At 40.4% G+C, this 25798-nt stretch overlaps 1 protein-coding gene across 11 annotated transcripts in view; it reads right to left on the bottom strand.

Moving 5' to 3' along the window:
- The window catches only part of ptprub (protein tyrosine phosphatase receptor type Ub), a 254294-nt gene that overhangs the window by 61675 nt on the left and 166821 nt on the right, over nucleotides 1–25798 (bottom strand). For all 11 annotated transcript variants that reach the window (XM_017475677.3, XM_017475705.3, XM_017475713.3 and 8 more), the window contains exons 7-10: nucleotides 24423–24716; nucleotides 19067–19390; nucleotides 16972–17081; nucleotides 995–1196 (exon numbers count right to left, since the gene is read on the bottom strand). In XM_017475677.3, the coding sequence (XP_017331166.1) occupies nucleotides 995–1196; nucleotides 16972–17081; nucleotides 19067–19390; nucleotides 24423–24716 (930 nt within the window). The remainder of the gene's footprint in view (nucleotides 1–994; nucleotides 1197–16971; nucleotides 17082–19066; nucleotides 19391–24422; nucleotides 24717–25798) is intronic.

Here is a 25798-nt window from a genome sequence, read left to right as displayed (position 1 = left end):
ACGACATGGCTTGCTGATGGTGGTGTGAGAGAACTCAAGTGGTCTGCACAGAGCCCTGTCCTCAACCCCACCGAACACCTTTGGGATGAACTGGAATGCAGACTATGTGCCAGGCCTCCTCACCCAACATCAGTGCCTGACTACACTTATGCTCTTATGGCTGAATGAGCAAATCCCCACACCCACACTCCAAAATCTAGTGGAAAGCCTTCCCAGAAGAGTGGAGGATATTATAACAGTGAAGGCAAGCCAACTCCATATTAATGTCCATGTAGAGGGATGTTCAACAAGCACATAAGGTTGTGATTGTCAGGTGTCGACTTACTTTTATCTATATAATGTATCACTAAATTACATTTGCATGTGCACAAAAATAGAACCTTTAGTCTGTCTAAACTCTGTTAGGTAGCTTTCTGAAAGCTGAAGCATATTCAGCATTTGTCCCCTTTTTCCATCTCTTTATACCAAACGCCATAGTTCTGGTCTCTGTAAATCCATAATTAAACTATCTGAAAATCCTCACTGTAATATACTTCAAAACACACTCTAAACATTCCCATATGGTATTTTATCATGCTTTCTACAAACAGAAGTGAGGCATACTGTTATGAGTAAAATATAAGAAACAGTGGTGGGACTTTAGTCATGCCCAGTTGTTTGGAGCATATGGTACTGTTCAGTGTGTTAGTGTGTAAGGCTCCTAGGTGTTGAAGAGATGACAAGGGTGTCAGTGCTTTTGAGTACAGAGAAAATGTTGCTGAAGCTGCTTTTCACTTTGGAGCAGCTGAAGAGACTTTGCTAAGTTGACATGCATACATACATCAATGCCACTGTGACATTGCATATACTCACTTGTGTATGAACACACACAATTATCTACATGCACTGAATTTCTATCAAACACAGCTCATGAATTATAATGCAGCTCTTATAGAGCTGACTTATTACATGCCCCCCCCCCACACATACACACACACACTTGTTTATTTCATACCTGAGATGTTGGTGGTGATCTCGGTGAGGGCTGTCTGGCCAAAACCTTTGGCAGTTCGTGCCCGTACTGAGATGAGGTAAGTGGTGCCTGGATGTAAGTTGGAGAACATGTGGTATGTTTCATTCCTCAGCTTGGATACAGTGCGCCGTGGACCTGGCACATTGATTCCAGGGTCAGATGACTCAATGCTTTGGTAGCTAATCTGAAATGACAAACATTGAAGACACTTCAATGATGTATACTATGTACTCTGTGCAATCACTGATCAGTACTCAAACAGGTATTGAGAGCTATTTGTATACGTGTCAGCTCTTCCCCTGCATCTCTTTACTGTTACATGATTTATCTCATTATTAGCAACACTGACAGATGTGATCTCTGGTTAACTCTGGACCATGCTTATGAAAGGAGCCAAGCCATGCTATGATTAGCATTTTGGGGTCTTGCTTATTACTCACTTGTAGAACATATTATGTTTGGATAATCTGGATACTGTAGATTTGTACCTAGGAACTGTTATTCCTGGACTCGTAGTCACAGTATGCTCAAACTAAACATCATTTCAACACACTTAATACTGTTTGACTTCATAGTTTACAGTTGTGAAGGAGCAATAATTTATAATCCCGCTATCCAGTGTCACCTAGAAGATGACTGGTTCAGGGAATTTTTGTTTGCCACTGTCATTAGGGATCTAAATGTACATCTGGATTAAACAACCCCAATTCCAAAAAAAGTTGGGATGCTGTGTAAAATGTAAATAAAAACAGAATGCCATGATTCACAAATCTCATAAACCCATATGTTATTCACAATATAACACAGAAAACATACCAAATGTTTAAACTTAGGAAATGTACCATTTAAGGAAAAAATAAGGTAATTTTTCATTTCATCACCCAACACGTCTCAAAAAAGTTGGGACGGGGCAACAAAAGGCTGGAAAATAAGTGTTACTAAAAGGAAACAGCTGGAGGAACATTTTGCAAGTAATTAGGTTAATTGGAAACAGGTCAGTAACATGATTGGGTATAAAAAGAGTATCTTAGTGAGGCTGAGTCTCTCAGAAGTAAAGATGCGATGGAATCTGGATGGAAAACATATGTTGCACTAAAACCTGTATATACCTTTCAGCATTGATGGTGCCTTTCTAGATGTACCAGCTACCCATTCCATAGGCACTAATGCACCCCCATACCATCAGAGATGCAGTCTTTTGAACTGAGCTCTGATAAAAAGCTGGATGGTCCCACTCCTCTTTAGTTTAGAGGATGTGGCATCCATGGTTTCTAAAAAGAATTAAAAATTTTGATTCGTCTGACCACAGAACAGTCTTCCACTTTGCCTCAGTCCATTTTAAATGTGCTTTGGGCAAGAGAAGATGCCGGTGTTTCTGCATCATGTTCACATATGGCTTCTTCTTTACATGATAGTTTTAACCAGCATTTGTAAATGGCACGGTGAACTGTGTTCACAGAAAATGAGTTCTGGAGGTGTTTCTGAGCGCATACAATTATTTCCATTACAGAATCATGCCTGTTTTTAATGCAGTGCTGCCTGAGGGCCCGAAGATCACGGGCATGCAATATCGATTTTCACCCTTGTCCCTTGTGCACAGAGATTTCTCCAGATTCTTGGAATGTCTTCATTATATTATGTACTGTAGATGATGAGATATTCAGTCTTCGCAATTTTACATTGAGGAACATTATTTTGAAATTGTTCCACAAATTGTAGACGCAGTTTTTCACAGTTTGGTGAAACTCTGTCCATCTTTACTTCTGAAAGACTCTGCCTCTCTAAGATACTCTTTTTACCAATTAACCACCAGCTGTTTCTTTTTAGTAACTCTTACTTTTCCAGACTTTTGTTGCCCCGATCACAACTTTTTTTTAGATGTGTTGCGGCCATAAAATTCTAAATTACCTTATTTTGTTCTTAAAATGGTACATTTACTAAGTTTAAACATTTGATATGCTTTCTATGTTCTGTTGTGAATAACATAGGTTTATGGGATTTGCAAATTACTGCATTCTGTTTTTATTTACATTTTACACAGCATCCCAACTTTTTTGGAATTGCTTCTTTGTGACAATGTTTATTGTTATAAGTTCTATACAAATGCAATATAATTAATGCAAAAGGCAACATACAGCATTTCAGTAGCTTACAGTCTACATCAAGCACTACTGCTTACCATGCATCATTCCACTTCCAAATTTTATGAATGTTTATTTCAGTATTACCTACATTACCTTTAGCTGAACTTTCTATGCTATGCTTATGTTCTGGTTTCAAACATAAATAATACTTTATTGGTTACCTAATGTGGCCTGCGATGGACTGGCACCTCGTCCAGGGTGTCCCCCATCACGTGCCCCATGCTCCCTGGGATAGGCTCCAGGTTCCCCGCAACCCAGTAAGGATAAGCGGAACGGAAAATGGATGGATGTTTACTTAACTAAGTATTTAGAACATATACTTTACAGACAGTGATCCTCCTGACTACAAACCATGAAGTTAACTACCATAGTTAAGCAGATGACCCTCTCTCCTTCTGTCGAGCTTATGATATTATTGACATGCCAGTGATCCTGACCCTTTCTGCTCTCTGGAGCTGCTTGATACATCCTGATGCCCTACGTCTGTTTGGAGCTCTCATCAACTGGAGGCTACATTCTGATACTGAGGATGACCCCAAGCAGTGCAGCCTGGAGATTGCTGAGGATGGTGCTGCTTGAACTACCATGGAAATAGTTTTGTACCTCAATTTCACATGAACAGTTGCACTATGGTGCTGGAACTATGGTTGCTGCTATGGCCTTAGGACTGCAATTTCCACATACGATTTTGCACTCAAGTCTCTTTTAGTGAACAGTGGGTTAGTTCAACAAAACGTCTGGGTTATGCATGTAACCCTGTTCCCTGAGAAGGGAACAAGACAATGCATTTAGCATAACACTATGGGAGCGCCCTCATGCACGACCGGCAAATGAAGCTTGTCTAAAATCATGCCTATTTATAGACCTGCCATGATCAGGTGACGTGTCAATTAAGCGCATCGTGTGATACATATATAGCACCGCACCATCAACCTCTATTATCTGACGTGGAGACGCAATTCACAGGCCTGCCCTGATATGACAAAGCTACGCAATGTCTCGTTCCCTTCTCAGGGAACAGGGTTACATGCGTAACCCAGACGTTCCCTTTCAAAGGGAACTCCATGTTGCATTTAGCATAACACTATGGGAACGAGAATACCCACCCCGTCATACCGAGGGTACGGCCTATTCAAAAAGACCCAAGCGCAAGGGTCACTGCAAGACACTTGAGCCAGGGGTGGAATGAATACCCAGGCTGTAATATCGAATGAATATGTGTTGCGTAGACAACCCTGCAGCAGCACACACATCCTGTAAGGATAACCCGTTGGACGAAGCCTTTGAGGAGGCAACCCCCCCTAGTGGAATGAGCCCTTATCCAGAGACATAGCAAGACCACGCGCTTCATAAGCGATAGAAATTGCTTCCACTATCCAATTAGAGATGTGCTGCTTTGACACAGCATCACCTCTACTGTCGCCGCCAAAGCAGACCAGCAGCTGCTCCGACTTACGTGACTTACACTGGCCGGAGCGGTGGACGTAAGTACAGAGAGCCCTTACTGGACATAGCAGGTGCATTCTCTCTTGTTCCAGTGTGAGGAACGGAGGAGGACAGAAAGCCTACAACACCACAGGCAGGGCAGCAGATGTAGGCACCTTAGGAATATAATCTGGCCTAGGATACAGGATGGCCTTGGCTAATGCAGGGGTAAAGTCAAGGCAGGAAGGGGTAACAGAGAAAGCTTATAGATCTCCTATTCGAGAGATGTCAGTGCAGGCAGAAGAGCTACCTTTAGAGTCAGAAGCTTCTCAGAGGCTGACTCTAAGGGCTCAAATGGGGCCCCTGACAGACCTTCCAGGACCACAGAAAGGTCCCAGGAAGGTATGCACGGCCTGCAGATGGGTCTCAGACGCCTGACACCATGCATGAACCTTAGTTAGAGGATGTTGCCCCACAGAGGCTCCATCAACAGGGGTGTGGCTGGCCAAAATGGTGGCCACGTAAACCCTGATTGTAGAATGAGCCCACCACACTGAGAAATGTCCTTATAAGAACACTGGTCTAGCTGGCGTTCCTCACACCACAAGACAAAAAGCCGCCAATTGAGCGCATACAAGTTCCGTGTGGATAGTGCTCTAGTGTTCAACATGGTCTCTACAACCTCTGTTGTAAGACCAAAATCTATGAGCTGGTGCCCCTCAGGGGCCAGACCCACAGTTTCCATAGTTCTGGCTGAGGGTGATAAATCAGCCCTCCGGCTTGAGACAGTAGATCCATGTGTATGGGAATCTCCCAAGGAGTGCCATCTAGCAGGGATATTATCTCTGAGAACCATATTCGAGCTGGCCAATAAAGTGCTACTAGCAGCAGATGTAGACTGTCTCGGCAAACTCTCGCTAGAACTTGTGCGATCGGGGGGAAAGCGTACAGATGTGACCTTGGCCACATGTGCACCATGACATCCAGGCCTAATTGTGTGGGAGGAGTGAGGGCGAACCACAGTGGGCAGTGTGTTGTCTCCTCAGAGGCAAACGCATCACTCCCGTTTGGCCAAACCTCCTTTCTATGGACTCCACCACTTGTGGATGGAGCCACCAATCCCTGTGCCTCAGTGCCTGCCTCAACAGGATTTCTTCCCCCACATTCCAGTTGCCCAGAATGTACATTGCACTCACTGACAAAACTTTCCCTCTGCTCAGAGAAGAATTGACCCCTACACATGTTGGAGATAGAAACGCCCTCATCGTAGTAGAATCCGTATAACCCCTAGAAAAGTTGTCCACTACACTGGAGAAAGCATACTTTTCTGAGGTTCAACCTGAGCCACAACCTGTTCATGTGGGAAAGAACAACATCTCGTTGTTGACCCGCCAGTTCCCTGGACTGTGCTAGAATTAACCAGTCATCCAGGTAGTTTAGTACACGGATGCCCTGGAGTCACAATGGAGCCAGAATGACATCCATGCACTTTGTGAAGGTGTGAGGGGATAAAGCTAGCTCGAAGAGAAGAACCCGATCTTGATAGATCTTTTAGATCTATCGTCACAAACCAGTCCTCAAACTGAATATGTAGAACGATAAGTTTGGGTGCCAGCATCTTGAACCTGTATGTCCGAAGAGTACAGTTCAGATGATGCAGATCTAAAATTGGCCGCATACTCTTCTATTTTTTGCGGACCATAAAATAACAGCTGTAAAACCTCCCTCCCTCAGGGAATGGGGTAAATGTTCTATGGCCCCTTTGTCCAAGAGGGATCTTACTTCCTGTGCTAACGTTGGGCTCTGCTCTGTGCTGACTACTGTGGTGAGAACACCTCTGAACTGGGGGGTCGAGCTCTGAACTGGACCCAGTAACCCTTTTCTACGGTAGACAGAACCCATGGAGACACATTTGGCAGTAGTTTCCATGCTGCCAGACGGTCTTTTAGTGATGTTAACTATTCCACATTCTATTGGAGGGAAAGCATCAGATTTTCGTTGCCCTGTGACAGCTTGCTGACCAGAGAACACTGAAAACTTGGGACAGCCTTGGCTAGGGGAGGCACTACAGTAGCACTGGGGGCTAAGTGCCCAAACAACCTCATCTCCCCTGATACGTCCCTCTACATCCCCTCAGGACCGCTCCTCTTTGTCTGCTTGGCCTTTATGACAATTCTCAGATCAGGCCTAGTAGCAGGCCGTGACTGTGGCCACCCGGTTCCCCTGGCTATCTGTGTGGGTTGGCAGGCTGCCGTACTCGCCTTCTGTGTCTCCCTCGCACTAGCGCTGGCCGAATTGGTGAATTCGACACAACAGGGAAGGAACTGGCTGAATGCCGCCGTATGTCGAGCTCACTCAGCAGGTCTGCTTGGTAGGCCTGCAACACTACCTGTCATTGTCTGCAGTGACCCACAAGCAAGACCCACTACTGCATAGGCCTTGCCCACCAATGTCACGGTGGCCTTACATGGCTTGGATGGCAAAGCTAGCCCCCCTAATTACCTGCCGTCGATGGAGAAAGGTATCTCGCAAGCATCTCCTCCACCTTCAGTGTAGCTAAATAGCCATGCCGTTCATTCTCCACAATGGCCGACTAATCCAACATTGTGCAGTTATAAATACGGCTTATGCATGGTTTTCCCAGAGAAGCCTGATATTTTGTCAGTAACTTCTGGAAAAAATTGGGAATTTTCTGCAGTGTGAGGGGATTTACTTTCACTGGGGAGAAAAAAGCTCATCCAGCCTTAAGCAGCTCTTTATATGCTGCTCAGTTTTTAGCACACCCTTCTGGCTCCTCGGACTCAGAGAGGAATTATTATAAATTTTTATTTTTATTTATTTTTTTTTGGCTTTGCATAGTGAAAGGAGGAGTCGCGACACGAGCTCCAAAATCCAGCGGTGATCCGGGCCCGGAAGACAGAGCAAGAGATAGAGCAGTGGCCGGCCCAGATGGCTTAATTGCCACGTCACCTGATCACGGCAGGCCTATAAATAGGCATGATTTTACACAAGCTTCAGATGCCAGTCGCGCGCGAGGACAGTGTTATGCTAAACGCAACGTGAAGTTCACTTTGAAAGGGAACAGACTTCATATAAAAACCAGAATGAATTTCCCTTTACTTTCACACTATCCGTTGTTACCCAGATGAGGATGGGTTCCCTTTTGAGTCTGGTTCCTCTCAAGGTTTCTTCCTCATATCATCTTAAGGAGTTTTTCCTTGTCCCCGTCTTGCTCATTAGGGATAAATTCACACACTTAAAATCTGTATCCTGTGTTTATATGTTTCTGTACAGCTGCTTTGAGACAATGTCCATTGTTAAAAGCGCTATACAAATAAAATAAAATTGAATTGATATGACACACTGTTATAGATGTCTACAGTCTCTAAAATCTCTATAGTCCTTCACAACTCTGGTGCAATAATGTGCTCGGTTTATAATTCACCAGGATTATAGACTTGATCGAGTAATGTCAATTTGCATAAACCGAAATTTTGGCCAGAAACTACTAACTCAAAGGTATTGGTAGTGTTGGTTTTGATCTATATCTGTGTAGAAGGCTGATCATTTTCTTAATAATGTCACAAAGGCTGCCTTTTATCAACTTGACACTTTGTGGTACTGAGACACTGACCCTTGCATTTATCATTGGCAGACATGATTACTGTAATGCTTTTTCTGTTGGTGAAAGCTAAATGATAGACTGTAGCTGGTGCAGAATGTTATAGCTAAAATTTGCACAAAACTGTTTTTGTACTTGTTTGTCATGTGTAGTAACTACTTGTATATTCTATAATCGTATATGTGGTAAAATCTAAAGTTTTCATATTTTAACTTATTAAATACAGTGGCAAGAAAAAGTATGTGAACTTTTTGGAATTTCATGGTTTTCTGCATAAATTTGTCATAAAATGTGATCTGATCTTCTAAGTCATCTAAGTCATCTAAGTCAAGGATATTGATAAATATAATGTGTCTAAAATAATAACACAAAAAATTCTGATCTTTCATGTCTTTATTGAGAACAACCAAAAAAACATAAAAAGTATGTGAACCTTTGAGTTAATGACCTGAAAAAAGCTAATTGGAGTCAGGTTTTAGCACACCTGGAGTTTCGTTAAGAAAATGAGTTTGGAGGTGTGGACTACAGCTACTTTGACTGATAAAAACCCCTCAAAAATTTGGAGTTTGCGCTGCACAAGAAGCACACGCTTATATGAGCCATGCCTTGCCAAAAAGAGCTTTCAAAGGATCTACGAGCAAGAATTGTTGATTTACATAAAGCTGGCAAGGGTTACAAAGTGATTTCAAAGACTTTACAAACAGTTTGGCAAACATTTTACAAATGGAGACACTTTGGGACTGTTGCTATTCTGAAATGGCTTCAGAAAAACAAAATACACCTTTTGGAGAGGCCAAGTCAGAGCCCAGACCTCAACCCAATAGAGATGCCATGGAATGACTTGAAGAGAGCCATACACATGAGACGTCCAAAGAATATGACCAAGCTAAAGTGGTTCTGCCAGGTAGAATGGGCTAAAATTCCTCCTGAATGATGTGCAGGTCTGATCCACAGCTACAGGAAGCGCCTGAATTTATTTTGTATTTTTAGTTTAGGCACATCATATTTGTCAATACCCTTGACTTAGATGAAGATCAGATCACATTTTATGACAAATTTATGCAGAAAATCATGAAATTCCAAAAGGTTCACATACTTTTTCTTGCCACTGCACACAAATTCCCAAAGTCTGTACACACCTGACCATCACACCCATATGTGAACCCAGCTGTTGACACAAAGTTGGAAGCACACGATTGTACAGAATGTCTTTGTATGCTGAAGCATTACAGTTTCCCTTCGCTGGAACTAAGGGGCACAGCACAAACCTGTTCCAGCAAGACAGTGCCCCTGTACACAAAGCAAGCCCAATGAAGTGCCAAAGCTGGAGTGGAAGAAATCAAGAGGCCTGCACAGAGCCCTGACCTCAACCGCACTCAACTCCTTTGGGATGAATTGAAATGCCGGCTGGGCCCCAGTTATTTAAACAAACATCATATTTAATAACAAATTGCTATTTTCTGATTCATAATCTCCTTATTTCAAGTATTAATATTGTATAATCTAAAAAAAAAAATTATTCCTACTTTAGCCTATATTATGTTATTTTAGATGCAGGTTTTTAGTACACTTTTGAGGTTGCAATACAAATATAGTTGTTGTTGTTGTTATTATTATTATTATTATTATTATTATTATTATTATTATTATTATTATTATCATTAGGGGTTCAAGCCCGAAGGGCTGAAACCCTATCGTAATTGTAAGGATTTTTATTATTTTTTTATTTTTAAAACTGATCGTGCAGACCAAACCATAAGTTCTAAAGAGCTGAAATTTTGAGGGGAGGTAGTACCCCAGAGTACTACAGCGTCACAATGTTTCGGCCCGATCGGCCAGATAATGGCGCTATAGTGAGCATGTTTATAAAAATGGCCATAACTTTTGAACCATTTGTCACAGTGTCTCAAGTGTCTTATACAGTATCTATGTAATCCTTGGGACCAGACGAACAAAACATATATCTCCAATTTCTTTTCCGTCTATAAAAATTTTTCTGATATCTTGGATTTTTTGTAAAACCTACTTTTGCGAACTAGTGCTAGGTTTTTCGTCCGATTGGGACCAAACCAGTGCCAAACGAATCTATGGAGTCTCACTATCAAAAGTTATCAAAATTTCTTTTAAATTTCCACTTGAGGTAGCTACGGTATGCGAAAACACAGGAAGTAGGCGTGGCCATTTTCGCATAAATGGCTACAACTCTTGAACAGATTGAGATATTTTCACCATGCTTGGGATACTTATGTATGGGTTCAATCTAAGGTCAATTCTAAAAAAATATTGATTGTGACCAGTTGGTGGCACTATAACGTAACAAAATATGAAATTGGGAGCAAATGTGGAACCATTGGTCCAATAGACTTGATAAATAAATCTTGCAAGAATTGTCCTTGTCCAAGGTCCAATCAGCATGTATGAGGACAACTGTGAATCTTGAAAAACATGGCCACCATTGGTCAGGCAATGTTCAGCAGGTATTAGCTACAAGCTTAATGAGGGCCGATATTTCTTAAAATGATATTTGTTTTTCTTTGATTTAGGTGCTTATAGAATTGCACAATATTAAGTAATATCTTTTAACGTCTTTAAGGGCCATAAACGGTTTGAGCCCTGATAATTGCTTCTAACAGCTATTATTATTATTATTATTATTATTATTATTATTATTATTATTATTAATCCTGAAAGAACATGGAGTGCAGTGGTGTAGTATGAACAATGTAAGACTGGTTATGATCAGTATTGCTATTCCCATTCATCACTTCTTTGATTGAGACCAAGGGCTTGTGAAGATTAACACGGAGAGCCACTAGATACCCATGAGTGCCTGATAAGTGTGGGTAGAGGATTTCAAGATGCTCAATGTCTCCACATGCAGCCCCTTTTTGTCATTCCTATATAGAAGGTATAGATGATAGCAGTGGGAGGACCTGCCATCTCTGAGAGCCTGCACTTCCGCTCAATGGGGCTCTGAGAAAAGTGGTCGATGGCATAATCTGAGAGCAATAAGAGAGGATTTCTCCTAGTGCAATATAAAGCTCTGCCCTCTCTCTTTCTCTGTCTTTCTTTCTCTTGCACTTCCTCTCCTTGCTAGAGGAAAAATCACCAAAAAAAATCACTAAAAAATTGCCCCAGCCTCCACTTTATATGTCAAGCCACAAATCCCACTTAATAACCTCCTTAAGACGACATTGAGAGATGCTGAGCCTAGCGGACTTGAGAATAGAGAGGGTGCAGTTAGCAAGTCAAGGTAAGTCCAAGTGACATGATTGGTGAAAACTAGAAGGGAGAGACAAACACCTGACAGAAGAGGTGAAATCCAACAGGAAAAAGTGACTAGCAAACTTCTGTCAACTTCATCTGGGCCAAAAACACTAACTTCACTGAAATTAGCAGCTGGCAGACGGAGAGCTGAGGCAGCACTGTTGCAGTTGTGGGGACAGATTGAGATAGCTACATAGCTGTGAGGAGGCAAGAGGGGTGATACTGATGCAGCTGCTACAATCATATTGAGGAGAAAAAAATCCTGGAACAGAAGAGCAGGGGGGCAGATGCTGGCTGTAGGAGACCACAACTGGCTGTTCAACTAGAGACTACTAAAATTTGCAAAAAGTTAAAGTATAATCATATGGGATATATTTTCCTGCTGCTCCTGTACTTTATAACATCTGCTACATAACTGGCAGACTCTGTCGCTGAATTTCTAAAAACAGTTCTGAGCTCAGGAAATCATAAACACATAAATTTGTTTGTTTAATTTTATTTATACCATAGCACTGTTGAATGCTTGATTCTAATTGGTCATAAGATGTTGATTAATTTTCTATAAACGTTCTATAAAACTTTCTGAAAGTAGCACTTACTGCAAGGGTTATATTAATGTGCTAGCTTATCCACATTATCATTTCTATACTGTAGTAACAGTATCATGAACTGTGAGGAGAGATGGATGCGAGTGCAGTAAAAAAACTTCATAGGAGATAAGGCAGACAATCTAAAACGTTAATCATAATCGGCAACAATAAACAGGCAGGGGTCAGACAAGTGATGAACAGCTATATCGAGGGCAATCCAAAAACATGTACTAGGAAACAAAAACAAGATCGAGAATTGGAGAAATGAGACACTAAACAAAACGGCTTTGCAAGGCACAGGTGGTAAAACAGTCATGACGATGCGGAAGCACATGCTGAGTGAACTGAGCTGCATTGGCGCATTGAGCGCTTCTGCATAAGACGTGAAGGGGAATTCCCTCACAAGGACGTGTATAGCAGACACTTCACATTTTTAAAACATGTAATCATTGTAATGGTGAAGTTTTCTAGGAGGAGATTAATTTGGCATTTTTGGAATAAGTCTTCAGTGTCAGCACTTTCCAATACTCTAAGGTTGAGATGTTCCATCCCCGCATTGGTTTTCCACCAAGGGAAAGCCTACAGGAGAGATGGCTTTTTAATTTCTTGGAAAAGTGACAAGCTGCACTTTTTTCAAGGAAAAAAAAAACAACTGCTTATAGCTGCTTTAATGTAAATAGAAACAGGAACAAACTATTGTCTCATGGATGTCCCGCAACATTAAAAGCATAATGTGATTATTTAATTAAAATCAAATTTGCAATTGATGGCAAATTGCTGTGAAATAAGAAGAATAAAAAACACATTGAGACATGCTGTTATAGGAAAAGAATGACCTTTGTGATATGAATCTGCTTCGCTGGGCTGCATCACACCTAGTTTTCCTATAACAGCACGAGCCATTGTGCTTTATTCCTTACATAACCCCTTAATAATCTTAGAAAATAGAGAACCACCTTTAGAATAGAGAAGATTCTGTTGCTTACACTCAGCTTAGTTGGTACAATAGGGACCAATTAGAGAAGAGCTGCTCTTGAGACTCTAAAACCACAGACAGATTGCACAGCCAGGCCGCAATCACTGATTTGAAACAGACCACATCAGCATACAGACCATAACAACTTCAAGAGATAGCCCATTTATTAACCAAGAACTATACCAATTCACATGGGAGCATGTGGCAGACGTCATTTATTAAAATAGCTCACCATTCTGTCAACCACACTCAGGACAACCGTGGAAGAAAATGGAAGACTATCCTATGAAAGTCTATGAGATCTCTTACTATCCAATTGTCCTACTGCCTAAGGTTTTGTCCTTGAGTAGTTACTGTTAGCTGCTGACACATTTTAAACTTACTTTAATGATGAATTGAGCAGCAAACTGCAGCAATTGTCAGTCAGATAGTCTGCAGATTCTGAGTTTAGGTATAAGGGATCTAAATGTGAGTGTAACAGCACAGGGAATGTTATATTTGTGCTTGGGGCATGCAGCAAGCATGGAAAATCAACCATCCACACCTCTTTCCCCAACAGGCAGAAATACACACCCATATACACACTTTCCAGATGTGCTCTTTCCTTATCTACACAAATGTAAGAACTGGTGAGAAGAGGTAAGGAGAAGGGATCACAGATCTTGCATGTGAACAAAGACTGACTGTCCTAAAGCATGCCAACTTCACCCCACTGAGGTTTTATGTAGCTTGACTAAGCTTGCAGAGAATTGGCTTAGTTATTAATGTGTTGGTGTTGGATCAGCATCACTTATCAACATGTGTGTAAAATAAGTACTAAATGTGTGCAAAAGACCCGCCCATACGCAGAAGAAAATTGTTATTTATCACATGTGCATACGCACAGCTGTACGCAGTGGTCATTGATAAATCCCACATAATCTAAATTGATGTGCTCATGCACGGCCACTCATTTGCATAAAGAAACACCCTCAAACCGCCATATATGGTAAATAATTTCCCTTTAAAAAGCACATTAGCCTGCTCATGGTGCTGCTTGTTTCAGACAACATGGAACATGCCAAAAGATCTAATGAGATGAACTTCACTGTCAATGAATTAAAGTCTGTCTATGTGTATTCTATGTGTGCAGGTGTGCATTCTATTTCCAATTACATTTAGGAACTTTCATTTTTCAATTTGTCATTTTTGCTGTCTGTTCCATGGTCTTGGAAATGTAATGTATTGCTGTGTAAGCGATATGAATGAAGGTATGATGTGATTATTCAACTCGTAGTTGGTTTGGAAATGCCTGTACAGTCTCCAATTTCTCTTTGAAATGTACCTGTAGCTAAAAGCCCTAGAACAGAGATCAACTAAAACTGCACTGGGCAAACAAATCAACTGATGATCTACTCCTCACTCTCATCACAGATTTTCCAGGAAAAATTAATTCCCTCCCCACAGCTGCAGGGGCTAAAACTTCAAACAAGGCAGAATCCCAATCAATCTTTAAACATTCCTTTTATACGATTTTACTTTACATTCCGTGTGTCACCTGCAGAATTTGGTATAACATATTACAAAGTAACAAAAAAATGTGTTACTGTATTCTAATTACTTTTTCTGATATCACAGTAATGTCACGCATTATGGAACACTAAACTACATTTTCTGAGATTTTAACAGAGGTGTTCATGTCGCACATCATAAAAGGCAATCTTAGTATTCGTTAATTTTAATTGTAGGAGAAAACTGGTTAATTTTGAGTTTTTTTCCGCTATTTTCGTCTTCCTGGTATAAAATCTCGTCCTGTCTCACGTCACAGGCAGTGACATGGCAATGTACTATAGTACTTCGGTGACATGTCAGTGTCTCATAATTATTCATGAGCCTACATGTTCTTATCCTATGAGATGATCCTATCCTCTTAATTATTCATGACAGCACGTGGTGATTTCCTACAGATGTAGTAGAGTTCAAGTGTGCTTATTTGGGAGAGCTATGAGAATTGGAGAAAGGTGGACTTCGTACTTGCCCATGAAAGCAGTTTGCGTCTACACAATGATGCGGTACTCAGTCCCGAGGACTTTTCCATCCCTTCAAATAAGGTATTTGTCTAATTTTTAACCATGACAGTTTTACTTGCCTTTTGAGCTAATTAAACCGCTTAAAGTTCCGCAGGCCGTCGCGTGCAAAACTATGCAACCGGAGTCCGCATTGAAGGGAAGAGCATTCCCCCTTTTATTCTTGAAAATCTCAAGCCTATAAGCTGCTACCATTCCGACACTTCTCCCATCCGTGCTGAATCCAGGTCAAGGAAAACAATATAATAAAATATTATAAAAACTGTACATACAATATATAATATAACATCATATATATAATATTAAAGCTCCGTGGGCCATCACGTGCAAAACTATACAACGAGAGACCGTGTTGAAGGGAAGAGTATCTATTGCTATCTATTGTGTCTCCATTTAGCCCTGGGGTTTCAGGAGGCGAGAAGTCCTCTGCCTCATCTGAAACCTTTGTCACTATCCGTCTTTATTGTAAGGAAGACTTGAGCAGAAAGAGGGAGGTTTCATGACCCTTTAAATTTAAAATTTATATAATTTGATTACAGTTCTTATGTCAATAAAATTGTTACTTTTGTAAATTATTATTAAATAATAAATAAATTATTATTTATAACTTATGTAAATTTATTGTTAAGAAAACAACATTAAGTAAAATGCTTTTTTAAAATAAATCCCATTTTGAGCGGTTGTATCAGTTAAAAATTCCAACGGCCCACTGTCAGGCCGTCGCGTTGTTTAGTGCAAAACTATGTTATGTACACAGCCTCTGTATTTATGTAGCCACTCATGCAATATATCTTTGGAAAGCTAAGATTGACAACATCCCGACGAAAACAGTCTTGTTATATTGGCAAAGGTCCAAAATCCAATCATATAAAAATATTTAGTCCAAAACATTATTATATCAGTAAATACCCACAGACTGTTACTGCATCATTTCAAATTACCGGCAGATGTGCCTAATCTTTCACATATTTTCAGTTATAACTTCTGTTCACTTGTGAATATTCCTTATCTCTTGAGTTCCAAACGGCCTCTGGACTCTGACCTTTCAATTGACACCTCATTTGAACCAACAGGAGCGTCCATGTCCTGTCCATAGCCTTCAATAGCCAATGACAGTCCATGATGAATGGAAGTGCCTTCTCTCATTCCTTTGTGAAAAGCTTGAGCCTATTGCAACTGATTGTGTTGATGACTGGCGCATCGTATAGCCAATGAAATTCTGAAAAATATGATACGCTGCTTTAGGGGTGAGTTTCAACACTTCAATTTAAAAGTCTGTGTGTAAAGCTGCATAACCAGTGGCAAGTGTTTTCTGCATATAAAAGTGTGAAAAGGTTTAAATCATGAATATACATTTTGTAGACTGCTGGATATGTTTAAAAAAGTTAAACTAAAAAAGTTTACTTGCTATAACACTTTTCTTTGGGTTCTTGCATATGCATGGTGAGGAGTGAGCATAATATGATACTGACACATAAGCAAAGCAAAATTGATCCCGTTCAATGTATAAAAACGTGCGTAAACATGGTTTTACGAACAAAACTATGAGTATGCACGGTTGATAAGTGAGGCCCCAAGTACTGTTCGATACTTAAAACTTGTATTAAGAAAAAGAAATTTCATATTGAAATTTGGGAATCATCTGAGTGATCAACTTTTCAACTTGATTCTGAGAGCACTGTCTAGTAGCCAGTTAATCACATAGCTAAAGAAAAAGTTCAAAAATGAGTGCCACTCATTTAAAGTTACAACAGACTGTACTGTACAACAACGAGTGTGTCATTATTGTCAGCCTCTGTATCTGACGCTTATAGTAAAGGTTCATGCCACTGGATAATAAGAATATGTGAAGATACATAAAGCCGATACCTCATACTGAGTAATGATACCATTAGGCTCCACTGGCTCCTCCCACTTTAGAAAGACCATGTCATCCAACGGGGTGAAGGTTAGAGACTCTGGGGCGATTCCTCCAGGAACTATGGAAGATTAGTGAGAGAGAGAGAGAGAGAGAGAGAGAAAGAGAGAGAGAGAGAGAGAGATTAGTATCAGGCTATTATTAAAACAGCAAACTCCTACACACTTACATTGTTCATTTGAGTCCATCTGGGCTGACTATAACCAAGGGGTCTTCACCTGGCAGACTGCGTTCCAGATGTGGACCCAGCAAACTGTTTCAGCAGACTGAATCAAGTACTTGAAAAATACTTAGTCAAGCACATAAGCATGTGAAAAATCGCTGGCTGTAGTTCAGCAACTCTAGTTTTCTAAACATGAATGCGGCTTCTGTAGCAAATTCTCTGTTGCGTCTTAACCAATCACATGCATTTATATCAATTATTTGGATGAAAACAGCTCAATAAACCAGAGACTAGAGGCATTAGGTCAGAAAGGAGAGTTTTCACAGACGTTCATATATTTTTAATTTGATTTGCCCTCTCTGGTCTGATTAGTGAACTGATAACATGACCTTTTCAAAGACAACAACAATAAACAATGATGAAATGATGAGAACAGAATTTTTACAGATAACTGGACTAAAAAAGTATGTATTTATTCTCCATGTGTCAAAATGGTAACATGAAGCACCATAACAAAACAAAAATAATCACTTAAAATTGTCTTATTTACAGCCATAATAATCGTTTATGGTTAAGCATTAAAAGCTAACTATTGTTGGCATTCTGTAATTTTAGTTGAATACCCCTAGTCTAGCAGGTCAGGGCCAAAACTTATTTATTGGCTGATGGTTAATTGCCATGATATTGATTTGTCACACAGTAGTAGCAATAAAAGGCATTGAGCTTTATAAGAAGAGCAGTGGTCAACCAGAAAGCAGGAAAACAAAATGTAAATCAATGAAGAATATCAGCCCTCAACAGAAAGGAGAGACTTTTAATCCTGTGTGGTGTAGATCCTCTAATTATAACTCTCATAGATTACTAGTGACTACCAGACATCATCAGAAAATTAGTACATATACACAATTTCTATCAGCATAAAAGAAATGACAATGACAATGTGTCTGTAACTTCAGATAAACAAGCTATCCAGAAAAAGAAAAAACTGACACTGGTCAAGGCTGGTTTACAGTGAATGGAAGCAATTATGATTCAGAGACATGAGGCAATGTGCCACTTATGTATATAGAGCTGCCACAAATGGCAACAAAAAGCTTGACTAACACACAATGCAACATTTACAGCTGATAACAAGGCTCTCTATTTAGTCTATCAGTATTAGCATGAACTCATTAACACTGAGCAAATTGAATGCTCTCTCTCTCTCTCTCTCTCTCTCTCTCTCTCTCTTGAGATTATTTATGGCTCAAGACTTGAGAGAGAGAAACAGAGAGAAAAAGAATACTGGGGAGGTGGAAGAAAAAAACTGACCCTCTCGCTCATATGAACTGAATCCATCACTTTTGACGAGAAAGGATATAAAGAAGAACCACTGATTGAGGCCTTTTTGAGTGTTAATACAGTAACTGAATCCTGTACCTCACTTTCACATACACACTCATACAAATACAATGCAACACATACACACAAATAAACACTAAATGTGTGTGTTTGTTTTGTTTTTTTTCCTTTGTTTTTTCCCTAATGGGAAAATTGATTGTCCTTTGTCCTGGACTCTGAGTACTACTGTGCCCAGTCATAATGCATGAATAAGCACAAAGTTTCTCCCTTCCACCTCCCCTCTGAGGCTCGCAAGAACAATTAATATTTCACTGATTTTTGACTGGTTCAAAGAGAATTGTTTTTTACTCAGACTTTTCTCTAGACACACATCCAGACATGAATGAAGACAAATCAGACTGCCAGCCCAAATCTTCTGCTGAAAATAAGCTAGCCAGAACCACTGGAAACTTGGAAGTGCGTTCTACATTACAGTATGCATCTGTAATTAATCTAATGCCTAGCATATCCATTCTACTACTAACAAGAGCAGCATTACTCACTGTCCTCCTCTGTCTGGAACATGACCTCTTTCCCCTCCTTCTTGCCTTCAGTGTTGGCAAGGGCAAGGCGCACATGGATGCTGTGGTAGGGTGGCAGGTCTCGAAGGGTGAAGCGTGAGGTGTTGCGCTCCACTGCTAGGCACTCTCTGATGGTGGTGTTGTGCCCAGCACCGCTGGTGCCCCCTGCTATGGCGTAGCGGTAGCACAGCGAGACAGAATAGGTGTGGCAGCGTGTGAGGTTAAAGGCCAGAGGTTCCCACTGCAGGATGAGCTGCCGAGCTTGAATCTCTGAAGCCCTCAGGTCACGCAGTGCTCGCATGGGTTCTGAGAAAGAGAAATAAAGAGAAAAAAGGTCAAGAGATAGAATTTCCAGTTTGCGCAATGTCTTTGAGCTACTACTGTTATCTCAAATTACCACAAATCTATAGAGAATCTATCAATAAGCATCGTCTGGTAGCTTGTGCATTACCTTTAGGGGGTACTGCTGTAGCCAGAACTGCTTTCCTGCTACCAAATGTGCAACTTATTGTAATGACAGGCTGTCTCTTTAGTCTTTCTCGTGCTCACTATTTCCTGCCTTTATGTCACAGTGAGAATGAAGTGTCCCTGTATTTTATTGTATCAGGGACTATGCAGTAACAAAAATTCAACCCCCTTCTTATGGTGTCCAATTTGGCCAGTTATTGCTAATACCGGGTCACTCTGACCAGCCATTTATTTTTAGAATGGCACTGCTTATGCACAGCTTCTGCCAGGTTAATGCTGCCCTCATTTGGCTGCAGCGACAGGATCAGTTACTTTTTTAGACTCGCCTTTAGCCCACACAGCAGTAGATAAGGAGACATAGAATGAGAGACACTGTCTTATAGACCACGGTCCCTGCACTGTTCCTGAATAAAAAAAGCCAAAGGTATGCTGCACACCATCAATGAACACATTTGTCTTGCTCTAATATTAACACAGTCAATACATTCTGTTAAACAATATTCCACATAATGGATTGTATTCCTTTGTTCTTTTAGTGAAGATGAGACAGTGGCTATAGTCTTGAGAGAGAAGCAGTTGCAGAGGACAGCATGAATGCACTACCGTTCTAAGGTTTCTGCCGGAAGGTACAATTTTATTTTCTTCATTTTTTAAAAATAATGAATTACAGGTCTCAGTCATTCTGTTTCCATCAGTTAGGTTTGAACGCCCTGCATTTTCCCAGAGGTTCATTTGAATTGCTTTGTATTGACTTCATTACATTTGCTTCCTTCTTTTGTGTGCCTTGAGAAAAACAGAGCTAATACATGATTTTAAAAAAATAAAAAAAAATACAACAAAAAATGACTAAATACAAGCAAATCGTGTTGATTGTTTTAATTGGGCTATTGACTGTTAATTAAAAGCATACACATCAGGTACTCCTGGCTCATTTTTTTGCTTGAAAACGCAAACTCAGCGTGTGCGCAGTGTTCACTGAGGGTCTCAAGGTGCACAACTGTGTCAATCCACTTTCCTTAACCTAGTTTAGAGGCTTTGTCATCCTGCCAGATTGCGCTGTAGGCACCTACTCCTTGGCATCACTCTGAAATGGGACAGAACACAGTAGGGGTAGCCAAGGGCCTCAAGCAACATACTGATAGCCCCGGGGCAGCTGGAACTCCAAATGAGTGAGTTACTGCCTTATTACTCTAGGTAATGTTGCTACATGGGGAAGCTTGGTGAGTTTCTGATCAGATGGTGCAATGTAGGATGTAATTGAAGATCTAGCTATCACTGTGTGAGATTGTAAGTAGTGTCTTTGCGATACAGAATTGTAATCACTAAAGGATAAAAGTTAAAACTAAGGCACAACTAACCACGGTTTTGCTTTCACATAAAGAATGAAAAAGACAGACTGAGAAGATCCATATGAAAACACCCAATTATAGTAATATATCATTATCCTGTGAAAATGTAATTTATATGATGAAAAAGAACACTGAGTTTCTGTCATCATTCAGTGTAATGCTGAGCAATCACATTGTAACAGAGTAATGTTGTGCTGTGGAGCAAAGATGCAGCATTTTCTGTTTGGTCTGAGGTCTTCAGTGACCCAGCAGCCACAGCAGGAGGTAAATCTGTGAAAAGAATATTTCTTTCCTCCCTTCTGTCACTGCTGTGAGCTTCCCACCAGGGAGAGATAGGAAACCAGCCAGAAACAAGACACTCATGTCATCACTTCAATTTTTTCCCTTGTTTTAGGGGTAGGATTCGCTCCAGGGTCTCAGGAGCATCCGAAAAGCTGGCAGTAAAAATTGTTAACAAGCCGCTTGGAGGAGACAGACCATCTCAGCTGAACGTTCATATTCCAAGCCATACAATGAAACAAACTAATAGGCTGTCTTTGGGTGCCATCAGTGAACATTTCACACTATTCCTATGAGATGACACAGTGAGGCTGGACACAAGCTAATAATGTTCCTGTGTAGATACGGTACAGGAGGCCATTTTGAGCAGACTGAGAGGAGCTGAAAAAAGTGATTACAATTTCCAATGTAATAAATGTCAGGGCTCATTTAGTTTATAAAGACAGATGAGTCAATATCTCTAGAAGGAGCATCCAGGGGCACTGACCACAGGAAGCGCAGGAAGACTAAGGGTGAAGCATCGCCACTCTGGGTGAAAAAAATAATCATTTCGAGTTTGATGGAGGACTCTGAGTACTTTTCTCATGCTGTATAGTGTAAATGTGAAATAAACTGACTTTTAATGTATAGATTTTTGGCTTTAAAAATTTAATTCTAGTATCGAATCACCTGATGCTTAAATACAGTGAATACCATTACCAAACTAGAAATTCATCGCTTCACTAGCATTTGCATTATTTGAGGTAAATCTTATTGGGTTATGAATTTAAGTAGGCACTTATTGGCATTCTGAATGTATTGTCAACCTGCCTTTAGCATGCACTATGCTATTATTATCAAAAACTACCCAAACTGTTTCTGTTTCAGCTCAAGACCTCTTGAGCCCATTTTCGTGTTGCAGCTAATCTGGGCATTGAGTAACCTTATATGAGACCCCATTGTTTGTGTGTGTGTGTGTGTGTGTGTGTGTGTGTGTGTGTGTGTGTGCGCGCATGGCCGTGCGTGTGTGTGCATGTGTGTTTGTACATTCACGGCATGCCAAACAAATCAAAGCCTTGTGTGCTCACTGCATTGTTCCCAATCGCACTCTTCAGTCCTGCAGTCAATTATATCCTCCACTCAATTTCAGCAGACTGCAGAATACGAACGGGCAAGAATGCATAGAGTATGGAAAGCTTAATTTCACTATCAATGATGTGCCTATACTGAAACTAAATTATGCTTTCAACAGTTGAGCAAACATGACAGCAGCTTTAACGGTACCAATATTCATGTGCAGCCAGGCACCACTGTGGATGTCACACATAAATGCCATTTCCAAATAAGATTAAATTACAGCTTAATGTAAAAGCAAAAATGAATCCACTGTAAATGTTTTTCTTTCTCTTTCACAGGTTATTTTCATTCCTTCCACTGGTTTGAAACTCTAAAGTCATTTTTACACTTGGCCAGAATAACTGAGTGTCCACCAAGGGTTTGGGTTCCCCCCAAAATGGACGTTAATTCAGTCCACATCCCAGCATTCACTGGTTGAACAGCAGTTATTGTTGGCTGCCTGGCATGTACTCATGAAGGAGCATCCGAGAACAATGCAAATTTCTCAGATTTGTAGCTATGTAGGCTGTCCATAGACATGTGTTTTGTTGTGATATCCTTAATGCAAGCGCTATGCAGTATCCCCATGACAGGTTGAACCAGTCACATTTTTTCAATGCTCACTCCCTGGAGTGGATAGCTTTCACAAATATAACACACACACCCACACACACATTATAATTCACTTGGAGAGACTACCCCAGATGACCATTCTCAAGTGGACCACCATTTTCAGGTGACATCCACTTTATTAGTAATACCAGTACACATGCACATTCAAGTAGTTGTCTAATTAGCCAATCATGTGGCAGCAGTGCAATGCAAAAAATCATGCATATACATTTCAAGAGCTTCAGTTAATGTTCAGAATTTCAGAAACTGCTGATCTTCTGGGATTTTTACACACAGCAGTCTCTAGAGTTTACACAAAATGGTGTGAAAAACAAAACAAAAAAACACCTGTGTGTTCTGCAGGCTGAAACACCTTGTTAATGAGTGAGATCAGAGGAGAATGACCAGACTGGTCTGAGCTGACAGTAACTCAAATAAACATTCTTCTCAACCGTGTTGAGAAGAAAAGCAACTGTCCAGTTTGGCTGAACCTGTGCCCACAGTTGAAAATCTCAGGAGATCAGCAGATCCTAAAATACTCAAATCAGCCCATCTGGCACCAAAAACCATACTACAGTAAAAGTCATTGAGATCACATTTTTTTCGCCATTCTGATCTTTTGATCGCCATTAACTGAAGCTTGTGACCTGTATCTGCATGACGTTTTGAATTGTGCTGCTGCCACATGATTGGTTGACTAGATAACTGCATTAAAGTGCAGGTGTACAAATGTTCCTAATAAAGTGGATGGTGAGTATACAGTAGATGCAACAACTTCAGCTGCAAAGGAAAAAAAAGAAAAAAGAAAAAAAAACAACAAAAAAAACAGACCTGTTAACCCCAGTCCTGAACGGCAGAGTAGAGTACAATTTAGTGATTTCCCTGTTCTAACACACTAACTAAACCTGGTATTTAACAGGTGAGTTCAATTACAATGAGATGTTTTTGAGCATGGAAATCACCAAAATGTGCCGGACCTCCAGAAGTGATAATGGGCACCTCTACTATAAAACCCTCAATTTTTTTTTTACATTTTCACACCTCTCTTCACTACCCCTTTTTCCTCCCTACTCTTCACTCACTGACAAATAGTATGTCTCTGGGTACAGCAGCAGGCTTGAAGGTTGTGCTACATGGTAGCAGATTTTAGAGTAAGATGGAATGCTTTGCTGGGGTGGGAAATAATGGAAAGGGCAGTGCTAGGTGAGAAGGTGGCAAAGGTCACAGAAACCATTACAACCTAGCCAGTGACCAACATGACAGAGACAGAAGACCTGAACTGCATTTAAGACCTTTCAGCACCAACTGAAAACAAGCACTTTCTACTTATTCATAACTTTCTGACTACTTGAAAGGAAGAACAAAAATGTGCTGTGCAAGGCAAAGCTACATGTAAAACCATATCTGTTTTGACAATTGTTTGTTCGACTCTCTAAAATGTAGTATGAAACCACAGTGGGCACTACTCAGCTTTTCGGCACTTATCCAAGCTAAGTGAAGTACTAAGTAGTAAGTAAAATACTCTAGATACTGACCAGCACATTTAGTTCTGCTGATAAGAGGGGGTCCGGGGGGTCCAGTGCCACCTTCTCCAGGCCTGGTAAGCAGTACACTAATGTGGTACTCGGTGTCTGGATCCAGGTGCCAGAGCTTGTAGGTGAGCATGTTCACGCCATTGATCTCAGACCAAGGTGCATGGCTTGCTCGGTACTCGATCTCTCTGCGAATGATAGGCCCATCACCCAAGATGGAGTTGGTGTTGAGCTGGATGATCAAGTATGTGGAACCCGCTCTCAGCAGCTGGGGTGGAGCAATGGGAGAGGGGGGAACTGCAAAAACAAAACATGCAAGAAGTTGGTTATTGGACTAATTTATAGTTGTATTAGGGATATAGTCATATATTCACTCACTCATTCGTTAGTTGAAATGTCAGATAACGTGTCCTAAACAAATACAAATATAGATATGAACATGAGATGCATTTGTTTTTAGAAAGCTTGCCAGAAAGGTTCACATGAAATCTGCTTGAAACAAGACATGTGTATCAGGATCTTGCAAGAGAAAAGTCATGCAAGTACAAGTGGGCAGTCAGATGTGAAGCTCGTAGGACAAAGAAAGACAACATTCATTAAGTGAAAATTAATTATGTATTTAGAGCATTCATTAGTTCATCCTTAGTAAATGCTTGGTCATGGTGGCTTAATTTAGGCTACTGGTTTGTTGTGGCCTATACTTCTTGGTGGATAACTCTGAATTGGTGTATCTGTATTATGAGTTATTTAACCATGACATTGGAAAAACAGAATGCTTTCAGTGACCTGCAGATTATATATTAAAATACTAAAGTATTGTGTACCATAACATATTTACAGTTAAACAGATGCAGCTAATGTTATTTTTGTTGATATTAGCAAACCGTTATTCTATTAAAATTGTTACTATATAAATTTGACATTAAAGTCTTTTTTTTTTATAAATTGTTATCTCACATTGATCACTTCATAATTACCAGGATCTTGTGTGTTTATCATTGACGTAATAGCTACTTACTTTATAACAATATTGGCCAGGTAGATAGTGCATAGTGAAAAAGACATCATTCAAAGAAATCTGCAAAGAGGCTGGAAAATTGAAAGAACTTGAACCTAATCATTGTGTGCTACTGTCCTTTTGTCACTGCAACCCCAAAAACAGCAACATTTCGCCATTAAATCACCAATGTTTTGATTTAATCTCTTACATTTGTATTTACTGTTACTTAACACAAGCTACTTCTGCAAGTGACTGGATAGATGCGAGCTACCTGCCCAGAACTACAGATCGCTGAAAAAAGTACCATTTTTATGATTATAAAGATTCTGATTTGTCCACCAAGATTCAGAAGGCTATGGGATCAAATAGCATGTTAACT

This window comes from Ictalurus punctatus, chromosome 1, assembly GCF_001660625.3.
Source record: "Ictalurus punctatus breed USDA103 chromosome 1, Coco_2.0, whole genome shotgun sequence".
Taxonomy (NCBI): domain Eukaryota; kingdom Metazoa; phylum Chordata; class Actinopteri; order Siluriformes; family Ictaluridae; genus Ictalurus; species Ictalurus punctatus.
Note: the sequence above shows the minus strand (reverse complement) of the source record. Positions and strands in the feature narration are given on the sequence as shown.